The sequence below is a fragment of the Aotus nancymaae genome, unplaced genomic scaffold, assembly GCF_030222135.1.
Source record: "Aotus nancymaae isolate 86718 unplaced genomic scaffold, 86718_ANA_hifiasm-v0.15.2.pri h1tg000051l, whole genome shotgun sequence".
NCBI lineage: Eukaryota > Metazoa > Chordata > Mammalia > Primates > Aotidae > Aotus > Aotus nancymaae.
The window spans coordinates 3,622,671-3,635,937 of record NW_026988465.1 but is presented as its reverse complement, the minus strand read 5'-3'; the positions used below and the strand labels follow the sequence as shown (position 1 = coordinate 3,635,937).

Genomic DNA, 13,267 nt, shown 5'->3' with positions numbered 1-13,267 from the left:
TCCTGCCTGAAAGCCGGGCAGGGCTGGCGGCCCACAGAGAAAGGAAAAAAAAACCGCTTTTTGTGTCAGTTTAAAACTGAACTCGCAGATGCTGGGCCGGCTGCAAGTTCCCCGCTCCTGCAGCTTTTGGTCGCCTTGACACAGGGTCCCTAAAAAGCATTAAATTCCTCTTTCCCTATCTCTCTCTCTTCTCTTCTCGCTCTGTCTCTTTTCTATTTCTTTTCTCTTTATCTCTGTCTCCTCTCTCCTCTCTTCTCTGTCTACTCTCTCTTCTGTCTACTCTCTCTCTCTTCTGTCTCCTCTCTCTTCTTCCCCTTCTTCCTTTCTTGTCCTCTTCCTCTTTTCCTCCCTGTCTCTGTTTCTTTTGACAGAAGAGACAATTACTCCTTTTTTACCCTAAATGGGCAAAGAGGGGTGGTAGTTTCTTATTCAAAGTTTGATTTCCTAAAACAGAGAGAAAAAACTACACCCAAGTCGTCAGGGGCAGAATTTTCTCTTAGACATGAAAAAAAGGAAGAATGAGGCCTCAATGATAGAAGAAGAAGAAAAGGAAAGAGAACAGAATTATTTCCAGGGCTGTAAACTCAATTAGAGTTCCTTGAAGTCAATGGTCACTTAGCCAATGGAGAATATTATCCACCTCAAGAGTAACAGGTCTAAACCACTGTATATCAGCCAACAGGAGTCTAAAAAAACTGGTGAATTTACAATAAAGACAGAACCACATATAGGATTGACAGACAAAGGATGGGTGCCCCCCAGATGGGAGACCAGTCTGATGCCTGCCCAGCCACGTCCCCGGAGGGATGTTTCAGAGCGTCTTGGCTAAGGTGTACCCGTATAAACCTGGGCCTGGTCACCTCAAAATTTTCAGTTCCGAGATGAATCACCGTTATGCCTTATGACGCCCCCGTGGAACCGTGGGTGAGGCCCACACAAGCCCCATAGCCTTCCAGCCATGGGACTACATATATACACACTCACTCTCACTCACACCGAGGTTATGGAAAACAACCAAAAACTAAATTACCCGAGCCTCTCGTGAGGTAACCCGAGCCTCCAGTGACGTCTCACGGTAGGCTTGCCTGGTCAGAGTTGCAATGACCATGTCCGGTCCCCCGACTCAGGCCCCCCGATGGACCAGTCCCCAGACCTGACTTACCTCCGGAGGTTTCTGGGACCCTGAGGAATTTCGGGTGAATGTCTGCCAGGGAGTCGCTCATCCTCCATGGGGCCGGAACTCTGGGGCCCTGGAACATCTCAGGGGGCACCTCCACTAGAGGTCCCCGAGGTGGGAGCGGCTGCCCGGGTGAGACTCTGAGATGGCTTTTGTCTGGTGATGGACAAAGATAAATCTCGGTGGGCCCTCCAAAATGTTGTACTGGCCTGAGCATAGAAAGTCAACACCAAAACAAAAGTTTGCCAAATTGCAGGGTCTTTATTGCCGGTGGCCACGGAGGACTCGTGTCTCTCCAATGTGTGGCCCCAAAAGTAGGGTGTCAAGACCTCTTATACTCGTAAAACCGCCACAGGAGTGAGGGTGAGGGGCAGGGATGGGGGTGAAGGGCTTCAGACGTTCTGAGGGCTAGTGGATTCTGTAAATCACCTCTTGGGCAGAGATGAGGGTGAGGGGCTCCGGACATCCCAGTGGATTCCTGGGCGAAGATGAGGGTAAGGGGCTCTGGACACTCTGAGGGCCAGGGTACTTTTGACATTCTGATTGTTACTTAAGTGGTTCACAAAAGTCAAGATTAGCATTTGTTTACACATTGTCTGGGTAGGGTGGAAATTACAGTCCTTAATTACTTATTCACATTTGGGTTATAGAGAGCAGTTTCAACAGAAAGCTGAGGTATGGTTGAGGTATGCAATTTTATGGGGCTTTTACCATGTCGCAGTCTGTCTTCTGGGTCTAGACACCCAGCGCATCTACCCAGCTCTGGGCTGGTACTGGGGGTTGTCTGCACAGAGTCCTGTGATGTGAAGCAGGTTGTCAGGGATGGGTACCAGTGCCTGTTCCAATGGAGATGGCTGGACTCCAGTGGGGTGCAATGGACTCCGTTAGGGTTTTTAGCTTTGATGGTTTAATGCTCTATTTTTGTGCTGGTTGGCCTCCTGCCAGGAGGTGGCATTTTCCAGAGAGCATCAGCCGTGATAGTATGGGGAGGAACCAGTGGCGGGTGGGGCCCCAGAACTCCCAAGATTGTATGCCCTTTGTCTTCCACTACCAGGGTAAGTAGGAAGGATCATCCGTTGGGGGCAGGGCTAGGCATGTCTGAGCTCAGACTCTCCTTGGGAGGGTCTTGCTGCAGTTGCTGTGTGGGATGGGGGTGAGATTTCCAGGTCACTGGAGTTGTGTACCTAGGAGAATTATGGCTGCCTCTGCTGAGTCATGCAGGTTGTCAGGGTAGTCGGGGAAAGGTGGCAATCACAGGCCTCACCCAACTTTCATGCAAACCAAAGGGCTTGTCTCACTCCCACTGTGTCCCCCTCAACAGCCCTGAGACCATTTCCAGGCAGAGGGCAAGATAGGCTTGAAAATCTGCCCCAGGCTACCCGTCTCCCAGCTGTAAAAGAAAAGGGCTTGGTTCTTGCACTACCTGTGGAGTCTGCACAGTGGATTTGCACCCTCCCCCAAGTTCCAGCCAGGAGGCTTCTCACCCCATTCAAATTGTTACAAAGTTCAGCTAGAGGTTTCCTTCTCCATGTGGAGTTTTACCCTCTGCTCCTCTGTCCACCCTTCTGATGGATCTCTATGGCGCCAGACAGGAATGGCCTGCCAGGGGACCCAGCAAGTTCCCAGGGCCTTTCTGCTGCTTCCTCTACCCTCGTATTTCCCTCAGCTCTCCAAACTGACTCAGCTCCAGGTGAAGTTGAAAACTTCTCCCGCAAACAGAACTTCAGCTTCTCCAGTGGGGATGTGTGTTCAGGAGAGGAGCATCTACCTTTCCCACTTCCATAGTGGGGCACTCACTGCATTTTGGGGTGTTCTCCTGGGTCCTGCTGGGTCTTGCAGGAGGAGTCTGCTTCCTTCAGAGGTCTGTGGGTCCTCTCAGGATTGCTAGTTTGTTCTTGTAGTCGACCTGGAGCTAAAATTCACAGTGTGAGCCTCCACATGCTGCTCTGTCCAGAGCTGCAATCTAGTCCTTCTTCCCATCCACCGTAAGATCCAAATCCTTGGGTTCTCTATTTTAAGGACACTAATTATCCTTACGTTGCATCATCTTTGTTTTCCATAACTATGGAACTATTAGCATCTCTCTAAATAATTCATCACTTTGTTTTTTTATTAGTATTTTATTTGATTATCTCGTTTTTTTTCTATGTCATTTTTATTTTTAATAGTATCTATTCTGTTTCTTGCAGTTTATAATTTACTATTAGTTCTGTAATGGTATGATTTGGTCTTCAATTTGTTGCCTTTGGTCTGGGATCTAAAAGGTTGTGAGGAAATGACTTATGCTTCTTAATTTTCTTTTCTTCTATGTATATTTTTTCATGATATCTCTCTCTCTGTCTCTTCCTCTGCATGCAGTTTCTTTTCCCTTTATTTATGCTCACACTTGCATCACTCTTGTCTCTAGATGTTATGTTTGCTGTAATAAATGAAATTCTCTCTTCTCAATCTAAGAGTACTTTGATCTCTCCTCTGAACTACAATTTGAGACTAATGTACCACATTCTATCTAATCTTCAATGCTGTAGAAGAGATTGGAGTAAGGAATACAGTTTAAGGAAATGAACAATCTTTATTAGCATACTTAGGCTCTGCTCTTTCTCTTAGGATTTTGCTAAATCTGTCATTCCAGAACTCACTTTGCCTACCTAACGGTATATCTCAGTTCCATTGGGGGATACTCTCAGCTTGTATTATTTCCCAGTTGTGTTCCAGAATCTCTATCTCTTTTAAGATGCAGACCCTTTTTCCTCATTTCTCCACAGCAAATGTTTCCACCACTCTGCTCAGAACAATAAAAAGATCATATTTTGTTTGTTTGTTTGTTTTTGAGTCAGGATCTTGCTCTGTTGCCCAGGCTGGAGTGCAGTGCAGTAGTGCAATCTCAGCTCACTACAACCTCTGCCTCCGGGGTCCAAACAATTCTCCTGTCTCACCTACAGAGTAGCTGGGACTACAGGCATGTGCCACCATGCCAGCTAGTTTTTGTATGTTTAGTAGAGATGGGGTTTCACCATGTTGGCCAAGCTGGCCTCAAACTCCCGAACTCAAGTGATTCACCCGCATCATCCTCCCAAAGTACTGGGATTACAGGCATGAGCTATCATGCCCAGCCAAAAAGATCAGCATTTTAATTCCATTTGTCACTTTCTAGATTTTGAAATATAAATTAGAAATCTCAGGTTTTTGTTGACTAGCCAGTAGGATGGTTAGTGTTAGGAGCTGAGCCGTGTTGCTTTTCTGCTTCACTCCACAATCCTCATCTTTTCTTGGAATCATGTTTTGAAGTTTATTGCATTATATTATGCCTCTGAGGTTACTGATAGTGACTTTTAAGGGTTTTTAAAATTCTTTCCAATTTTGTAGGTATTATGGGAGGGCAATTTAGTGCAGCCTTAACGAAGTTGAATAATGCCTCCTGTCCACAGTCCTGGACTTGTATTGCCTACTTGACCACCAGCGACCCAAGACCAAGACACTTTATTCTGCCACTGGTCAAACCCTGAATTCATGATAGGGTGTTGAAACAGCCCACCGTGGCATGAAAAAGGACAAACGTATCCTTGAAGTGTCCCCCAAACGTATCTTGTTGTTTAGGAGGGGAGATACTTTTTAACCCTTTACATCTTTCACTAAAAACTGATCTCTTTCAGGGTCTGAGCGCCACAGAAATCACTGTTCTAATTAGAAAATAGTAGCTAATCTGGCCAAATGCTAATAAATGAGAGTTGTGATTTATCCAGCAACAGGGAAACAGCTCAGCATTAACAATTAAAAGGTCTGTAGAGGACAGAGCTTTTTTTTCCTTACTCTTCCCCTTAGCTGATTGAGTTCAGCCCTATGCTATAAATAGCCCTTCTAATTAATGGCTATCTGTTTGAAAATCAGTTATCAGGACCACAGTTTAGGAACCTTTGAAATTCATAGAGACTATTTTGTGTCTCAGTGATAAGGGAATGATAATGTGAGTTCAAAGCTAAACCTACCTACCCACAAATACCAACCCACATCATAGCCTACCAACACATTCTTCAATCTTCCTGATAATGGATACAGATTTTTAAATAATCAATCCAACTGCAAAGAGAAGTACTGAACTTTAATATAGGCAGAATGTTTGGCTAAAGCCTGTTGCACTCCAGTCATTTCATGAATCTATAAGCTAAAATCAAAATTTATATCAAAGGCATGAGTTTGCAATTAACTGAACAAGGTCTTTTAGAGACCCCCAAAGAGTTCATTTTTTTCCTACACTGAACAAATTAACTGTGTGGTTACTAAAGTTCTTCTTCACTTTAACCTGATTGGACACAGAATCAAAGGGGGAAAATAGCATGTTTAAACCAAATTGAAGAGCTATCTTCTAGACAACACTCCCCAGAAGGACCCTCCTTGGGAAATGCCACTCAATGCTAGAGTAAATCTCACATTTTGGTGAAGGGCTTGTCATTCGCAGTAAAAGATACTTGCACATCTTGAATGTTTTCTTCTAGTATTTTTTATTTCATCCTACTTACATAATACCCATGCAGAGCTTGTAGCAGGTCCCAGAGCCTGCCATATTGTTTCATGACACTAAGCATTTATTAAAACTGTTTCCACTATGTAGATGACCTTTTCTGGCCAGGTTGCATGTCATCTCCTCTATTAGGCCCCCAACATCACCACCACCCAGCCTCCAACCTCCCTTCAGGTTCTCACTCTACCTGTACATTTTTCTGTCTTATACCAGTAATCTTTACTTCTACTTCATTGATTTCTTATCCGTCTCTCTCCAGCCAGAAGGTCTTATTCTTACTCAAATGTACAATTCCTGTATGCTTATTGACTATGCAAGTGATATTGAACAACTGCTAAGCACCTAGTCTTTGCTAATGCTTGGTTAAATTCAGAAAGACAGAGTTTTTTTAATATGTTCTCAATTGTCTTTTATTTGTTCTGATAAACCGGTGGGGAAGACAGACTTCTCTACAACTAGACACAGCAAGTCAAAAAGAGGGGTCTAGGCAGGTGATGAGGCTGAGCTGTTAGTTGGTGAGGCAGCAAACACATAAAAGCTCACCATGATTTAAAGTCTCTTCTATGATTTTCATAATCAAAACACACATGCTTCAATGTTTTACACTGCTTACTAATGTCTTTGCATTATAACTCAGACCTGTGCTTCTAAACTAATGTGCACACAAATCACCCAGTGATCTTGTTAAAATGCAAATTCTTGTTCAGGAGTTCTGGGAGGGGCTTGAGAGTCTGCATTTCTAACAAGCTCCCAGGAAATGCTGATACTGCTGATCCATGAGTGCCTCAAGTAGCAAGGCTGTACACCATTGTAATGTCAATGTAAACACTGTTGAAGTGGCACCAGTTTTGGGAAAAGCTTCTGGTCTCCCTACCTAGACTCTTCTGACTGTGATTAAACATGATCAATGTTACACCAAGAGAGGTAGATTCAGCAGTGCCCAGAAAAAAACTGGCAAGATGTCTCCGCGTTATTACCTCTTGGCCTTTGTTTTATTATCTAAACACCAAAGGGCTTTGCTCCTGCACTTTAGGTCTGCTGCTACCAGATGAGTGTAGTCTGAAGATGTAGGAAGTTTTTCCCAGATATTCAAGATTGCCTTTTTCTGCTTAAGTCTCTTCCCATATATAAACCATAATATCCCAGGCTCTTTATTGAAATAGAAATACCTTCTAACAAAACTATAAGACTTTAATCAGTTTAAACAATCATAAAGAGAATATTTAAGTGAATTTTGCAAAAGAAAAAAAAAAAACTCTGGGCCAGGCATGGTGACTCATACCTGTAATTTCAACTTTTTGGGAGGCCAAGGCAGGAGAATCACTTGAGCCCAAAAGTTCAAGACCAGCCTGGGCAACATAGGGAGACCCTAGCTCTATGAAAACAATTTTTTTTTTAATTAGTTGAGCATGCATCTGTAGTCCTTGTTACTCCGGAGAATGAAGTGGGAGGATTGCTTGAACCTGAGAGTTAAAGGCTTCAGTGAGCCATGATCATGCTACTGTATTCCAGCCTGCATGACAGATTGAGATCGTATCTCAAAAAAAAAAAAAGAAAGAAACAAAAACAGAAAACCTCTGTAAGCATCCCATGGGAATCTATTTTCTTAACTCTTAATAATTCCATGAAATCTGTTAACTTTTCAATTCATTAGAGTCTACCATTCAAAATGAAAGTCAAAATCCATTAGACCATTAATTTCTCATTTGTGAGTTTTGAATTCTCCTTCCACGAAGACAAGATCCCTACTTGAGCTTTTATCTTTTGTATTTCTTCCTCTCTTCTCCCTATCATTCTTGAGCACTATTCTAGCCCAAGCCAAGTGTTCTATGTATGTCTTCTTCCAATCAGGTAGCTGTCAGAACTCCTCCTATCTGCTGTTCAACTTTGCCTCGCTATAATAATATGCTATTAAACAGGCAGTCTTGGTTATGTGGTCTCCTCTTGTACACTTAGTTTTTGCATCATTTTCCCTGACAATATAATGGTAAGTAGAACAGAAGAGGAACCCTTTTCACTGGGCGGAATGTATAGAAGGCACTGGAAGCCATAGCTTGTGCCGTGCGTAGTCTGGAGTGGACAAACTTAAATGAACTTTCTTCCTTCTCACTTCTCATGGACTCATTTAGGTGAACGCCAAAGATGACGAAGGTGTCGTCGTTGGATCCTGGGACAATGTCTATGCCTATGGCGTCCCCCCATCAGCCTGGACCGGAAGTGTTGACATTCTATTGGAGTACCGGAGCTCTGAGAATCCAGTCCGATATGGCCAATGCTGGGTTTTTGCTGGTGTCTTTAACACATGTAAGTATCCCACTGAGTAATTTCTTTTTAATGTAAAGGAAATTTCACTTTAAGACATTTTATCTATAACCTAAGAGAGACATAGCAGGCTCTGTTGGCACTATGGAATTCATGTGTGAGTGTTCTGGGATGTAGGCAATACGTAATTAAATTGTAGTGGGCCAAATATGCTCCTGGTTTCTCTTTGACTGCAGAATCTTTTTAGAAAGAATGATAGACTATTTCCTGTGTAATCCATCATTTAATACCTGAAGAAATAGAGGGTTACAGTAAGAATATAGGGAAAAAAGCTGTTTTCTTTTCAGCCAACACATTTAAAAAAAACTAAAACAGTAAAAACTAAAATAATAAATAAGGAAAGATATAAACTGCTTATTTGTTACTGAGAAGTTGTATAAATATGCGTATATGTTTATTATTGAGAATTTCATAAATATATGCACTAAATTTTTATCCCAGTTATGGAAGGTATTATAGCAGGTGGTCTCGTATTCATTTTTACACGTGTCTCAATGCCCTGAGCAATTAGAGATCAGAACGTAATGAACAGTCCTTCCCTCTCCAGTTTCCCCTCTGGCTTTTAATCCCCCCCAACATCCAATCTGTAGAGGAAAGCATATGAGAACAGAATTATTCTCTCCAGTGTCATGCATCATTTTTCAAAGTGGCATTTGCCTCTCTAGACCCAGACAATATCACAATTAATTCAGTGCTTATTTTTAAAAATACATTTGTTTCGGTATGTCTTCATCATTGGTAATGATTTTCATTCACAAGCCATTTCTATAGCCTTGGAAAAACATTAAGCTCAAGTTGGGGTGTCCTTTCTGCCTGCTCATTAATAAAGAATGTTTTACCTGGTTAACATTTTTTAAATCAAAAACAAAGGGAGGGGCTGGCGGCTGGAGGGAAGCCATTTTAAAAAATGATTACAAAACCTAGTTGTTTTACCTCAAAATCACAACAGTCTAAGTAAAAAAACTGAGTCGTGAGATTTTTGTTTGTTTGTGTGTTTTCCCATAGCATCAAACTGGATAAGATTATTTTCTTAGCCATTTTAATATAGCCCAGGGCAGAAGGAATATATATTTCTTGGGAGCAATAAAAATCAAAAGTGTAATCCCCCAGAAGCACTGGTCTCTGAAGTTCCAGATAGAAGCCTGTACTTCATAGTAGGTTAAAGGTTGGAGGTCGTCCCGCTCCCTCAAGACTCCCAAATCAAGACTAGGTAGAAGATGCCCAACAGAGGCAGCAACCACTCTTGTGAAATTATTTTAGGAAGACAGAAAGGACCCAAGTCCTCCCTATGCCTACAATTTCACTATCCAGTGTAATTCCTTCATGCTCACAGTCAGATAAAACAGTGAACACTGGCCAGGTGCAGTGGCTCATGCCGGTAATCCCAGCACTTTGGGAGGCCGAGGTGGGTGGATAATCTCATGTCTGGAGTTCGAGACTAGCCTGACCAACATAGTGAAACCCTGTCTCTACTAAAAAAAAAAAAAAAAATTAGCTGGATGTGGTGGCTGCCACCTGTAATCCCAGCTACTCGGGAGACTGAGGCAGGAGAATCACTTGAACCCAGGAGATGGAAGTTGCAGTGAGCCGAGATCACACCTTTGCACTCCAGCCTGGGCAACAAGAGTGAAAACCTTACATCCATTCCTGTCTTTGGCATAAAAAGGTTATCCAATCTATGCTAGAAAGCAAACTTTGGTGGAAATTAAGAAAAAGGCAGAAACACACTGTGGGGAAACAGTGAGAGTAAACCTGAAGATGGAAATGGGGAGGGAGGAACAGGTGCCGTAATGTCAAGCCTCACTTTCTTGAAATTACGAGTAAGGCAGACTCTTGACCAAGATGTGTTCTGGATAATGTGAATTAATGTTCAGTCAGAAACAGAATGAAAGTGGCAATCGTTTTATTGGTAAGACCCCAGGTGAATAGGGCTGCAAATCAAGAGAGGAAGATGGGAATGGGAGACCCGTGGCAGCTGCCCCTGTTGTTTGGGGCATTAAGATCAAGTCCTTTAAGGAGGGGGACCCTTGAGTCTCTACCAGACTCCAGTTTGGACTTCCAAGGTTGTTCTGTTGAAGGAGGTGGGTAGTCTTTGGTTAAAAATGCTAAACCATTCTGAAGGAGAAAATAAAAAGGCAAGCCAAGTCATTAATCTTAAAATTGTCAGCCGAATTATTTTCAATGAGCCCTGATGTCTGGCGTCCTGGGAGCCAGGGAGGGCATTTGGATTAAATTTAATCAATGGGTACATATGGCAAGAAAGGTATCCAAGTAATTTATTACCTAACAATTAAAATGAATCTGTGGTGTCACCCTCCAATGCATGTCACAAGAGCAAATTCTGGCCAGGAGAGCAAACTCCATCAAGGACCTGCTCTGTAAATTCCTAACTTCCTATTAGTGGGTTCGTGAAATTGTATTTTCAGAAACATAGTCCCATTCACCGGACTAAAATAACACTACATTGATGATCATATGCTTAGCAACAAAACAATTAGAACCCTGTTGGGTTTCTACTCTAGCTGGCTTCATTTGACGCCAGCTACAGTTCTGAAGGATCACACAGCAAGATTTCTCTCCACCACCCCCTTTTCCAGCATGGAACATTTGAGGACAACATGTTCAAAGGGCTTTTCACGTTGGTCATGAAGAAAGTCCCCTATGAGAATGGGTTTAATCACTCTGTGTTTATTAAATGCTGGTGATGTGTTTAGCTATGGTCTGTCCTTTCCTGTAGTTTTACGATGTCTTGGAATACCAGCAAGAGTTGTTACCAATTATTTCTCCGCCCACGATAATGATGCCAATTTGCAAATGGACATCTTCCTGGAAGAAGATGGGAATGTGAATTCCACACTCACCAAGGATTCCGTGTGGTAAGTTTGATTGACAGCGACATTGGCTGATATCACATTATAGTAATGTTACACATTTACCACAAGATAGACTCGATCTGATGTTTCTCTCTGTTCTATTCTGAGGACCTTTCAATAGCATAGGCAGAAAAGTCTGATTGCCAAAGAATGTTTTAATAAATGAATTAGAAATGTTACTGAAGAGGCAGTTTGGGTTCCTAGTGATAAAAATCAATCATTCCTTATAATAGCAACCATCAGAAAAAGGTCATGATTTTAGCTACTGCATATGCCTTTACTAGTTCCTCTCTATCTTGATATATTAATATTACAGTTAATAGCAGAAGTATTGGAGCGAATCGTTCTCTGGGTCAGTGCCCTAGGAGTAACATAGCTAACATTTATTAAGCACTTACTATGCACCAGTCTTTGTGTGTGCATGATCTTATCCAATCCTTTTTAGTTGGATGTTATTAATATCCCCATTTACAGATGAGGAAACTGAGGCCCAAAAAGGGTTGCTCAAGGTCATACATCTGGTGAACTAGGAATAAACCCAAGTGCTTCTGACCCTTAACCACAGTCTTTTAAATAACTTCATCGGAATAGGATTGCTTTTTGAATGTAAAGATGAGATTCTCCTTGATTATATTGTCCCCTTTCATTGAGATACAGAAATGAGAGTAAAGCTGAAATTGTTTCCAAATACCAACCGTGGGGTTCTCTCACTGCTCTGAGCAGCTTTATCACAAGCTGGCTAGAGGAAGCTTAAGATCCTAGAGAAATTCCACTGGTCCTTGAGACCCCCCAAGTCAAATCAATACACTAAAAAGAAAGGAAAAAAAAATCCTAAGTTTAAATACAATTTTTATCAAGGTCTGTGTGAGAGGAAATTCGGGCATAATTTCCTCTGTGGTCAGGCATTGAGCTAGGTAGAATTTCCAAGCCCAAAATGAGTCTCACACACAAATAATAAAGCTAAAACATCTATTATAAAAGCATCCAAATGTGGATGGTAGGAAGTTATAAGTTCATTTTAAGCAAAATGAAAAGTTAGAAGTGCCTGAACTTCCTCATGTTACAGGAATGGGTCACAGCTGTAGGAGCAGTATTAACTCACTAGTAGGGGCAAACATTCATTGGGGAATGTTAAAAGGAAATTGCTAAATGAGTAGTAAAGTGCTACCATGAATTAAAAATAGTACAGTTCATTGGAAGGGAATGAGCTGAGCCACAGTAAGCTGAAGGGTACGTGTAAGACAAAACCTTGTCTCTGTAAACTGAACAGAAATGCAAAGCATTCTTTAAGCCTGCAGCATTATAATATAGCAGCCATACATGTACATGGGATGACAAAAACAGACCAAAATAGGCACCCCGAAAACTCATTGTGATTGTTAAAAATGGCAAAAGGATAGTTATTTGGCATTCTCCATATCTCTTCCTTACACACACACACACATACACACACGCACGCACGCGGGTACACAATGCCTTTAGCAGCTAAATGCAGTTCAAAGTTATCCTTCCCAGCTCCTTGATTCAAATACCTCCCATCATCAAATAAATTCCCATGGGGCACTCCAACAAATAACCCCCAAGGCCCTAAACAGAATTAATATGAGATCGTGAAGCTGCTAGATCTTGCTCTGGGTAATCCTGTCCTCTTTCAGGTTCCTTCTCCAAATTCCTTCCCCTTTCCCTTGCACCATTTGTTCCTTTGTTGCCTTACTCAAATATCCTATCACCCTGGGGCTGTGCTTCCTGGCCTGGGACCCTGAGCCACCCTCCACTGTAGACCACTGCCCAAGACTCCTATTCCCTCCCTTTGCCTGGCTTGTAGTAGGTTTTCAATGAATGATGCCTGATCAAATGCTCTGACTGACTGCAGGGCTGAGGCCAGCACAACTCAGGACATGCGCCGACCATGGAGCACAGGGATTAAAGGTCTCAGTGAGATCCAAGGCCAAGGCTTGGCTCTGCTACTCCCCAAGCTGTGTGACCTTGGGCAAGGCACAACCTCTCTGTGCCTCTTTTCTCCTCTAAAGCAGAGAGAACAATATTCCCTGCCTCACTCAGCGCAGAGCCGAGCATAACAGGTGCCTAATGAATGTTAGCTGCTATTATTGCCTTCATTATTAGTCACACAGCTGGAATTTCTTGGAGGCAATATGTTGCCATCGACCTGAGTACATCGAAGCTATCAGAAAAAGAGGGATGCCCAGTGTCCTAAGATGACTGCGCTATTTCTGTTACTTTAGGGTATTTCTTTTTAAAAAAAAAAAAAGCAGAACTTGACCTCACCAGTGCAAACACCCATGAAGTGCAAATACTTTGAAAGTTATAGGTGGTCCAGGAAAACAAAAGTATGACTGAGACCCTCCTGGGTTAAGG

At 42.4% G+C, this 13,267-nt stretch overlaps 1 protein-coding gene across 2 annotated transcripts in view; it reads left to right on the top strand.

Moving 5' to 3' along the window:
- Window positions 1–13,267, top strand: part of F13A1 (coagulation factor XIII A chain) — a 168,215-nt gene that overhangs the window by 85,925 nt on the left and 69,023 nt on the right. For both annotated transcript variants that reach the window (XM_064362957.1, XM_064362958.1), the window contains 2 exons: window positions 7,826–8,000; window positions 10,756–10,894. In XM_064362957.1, coding sequence (XP_064219027.1) covers window positions 7,826–8,000; window positions 10,756–10,894 — 314 coding nt within the window. The remainder of the gene's footprint in view (window positions 1–7,825; window positions 8,001–10,755; window positions 10,895–13,267) is intronic.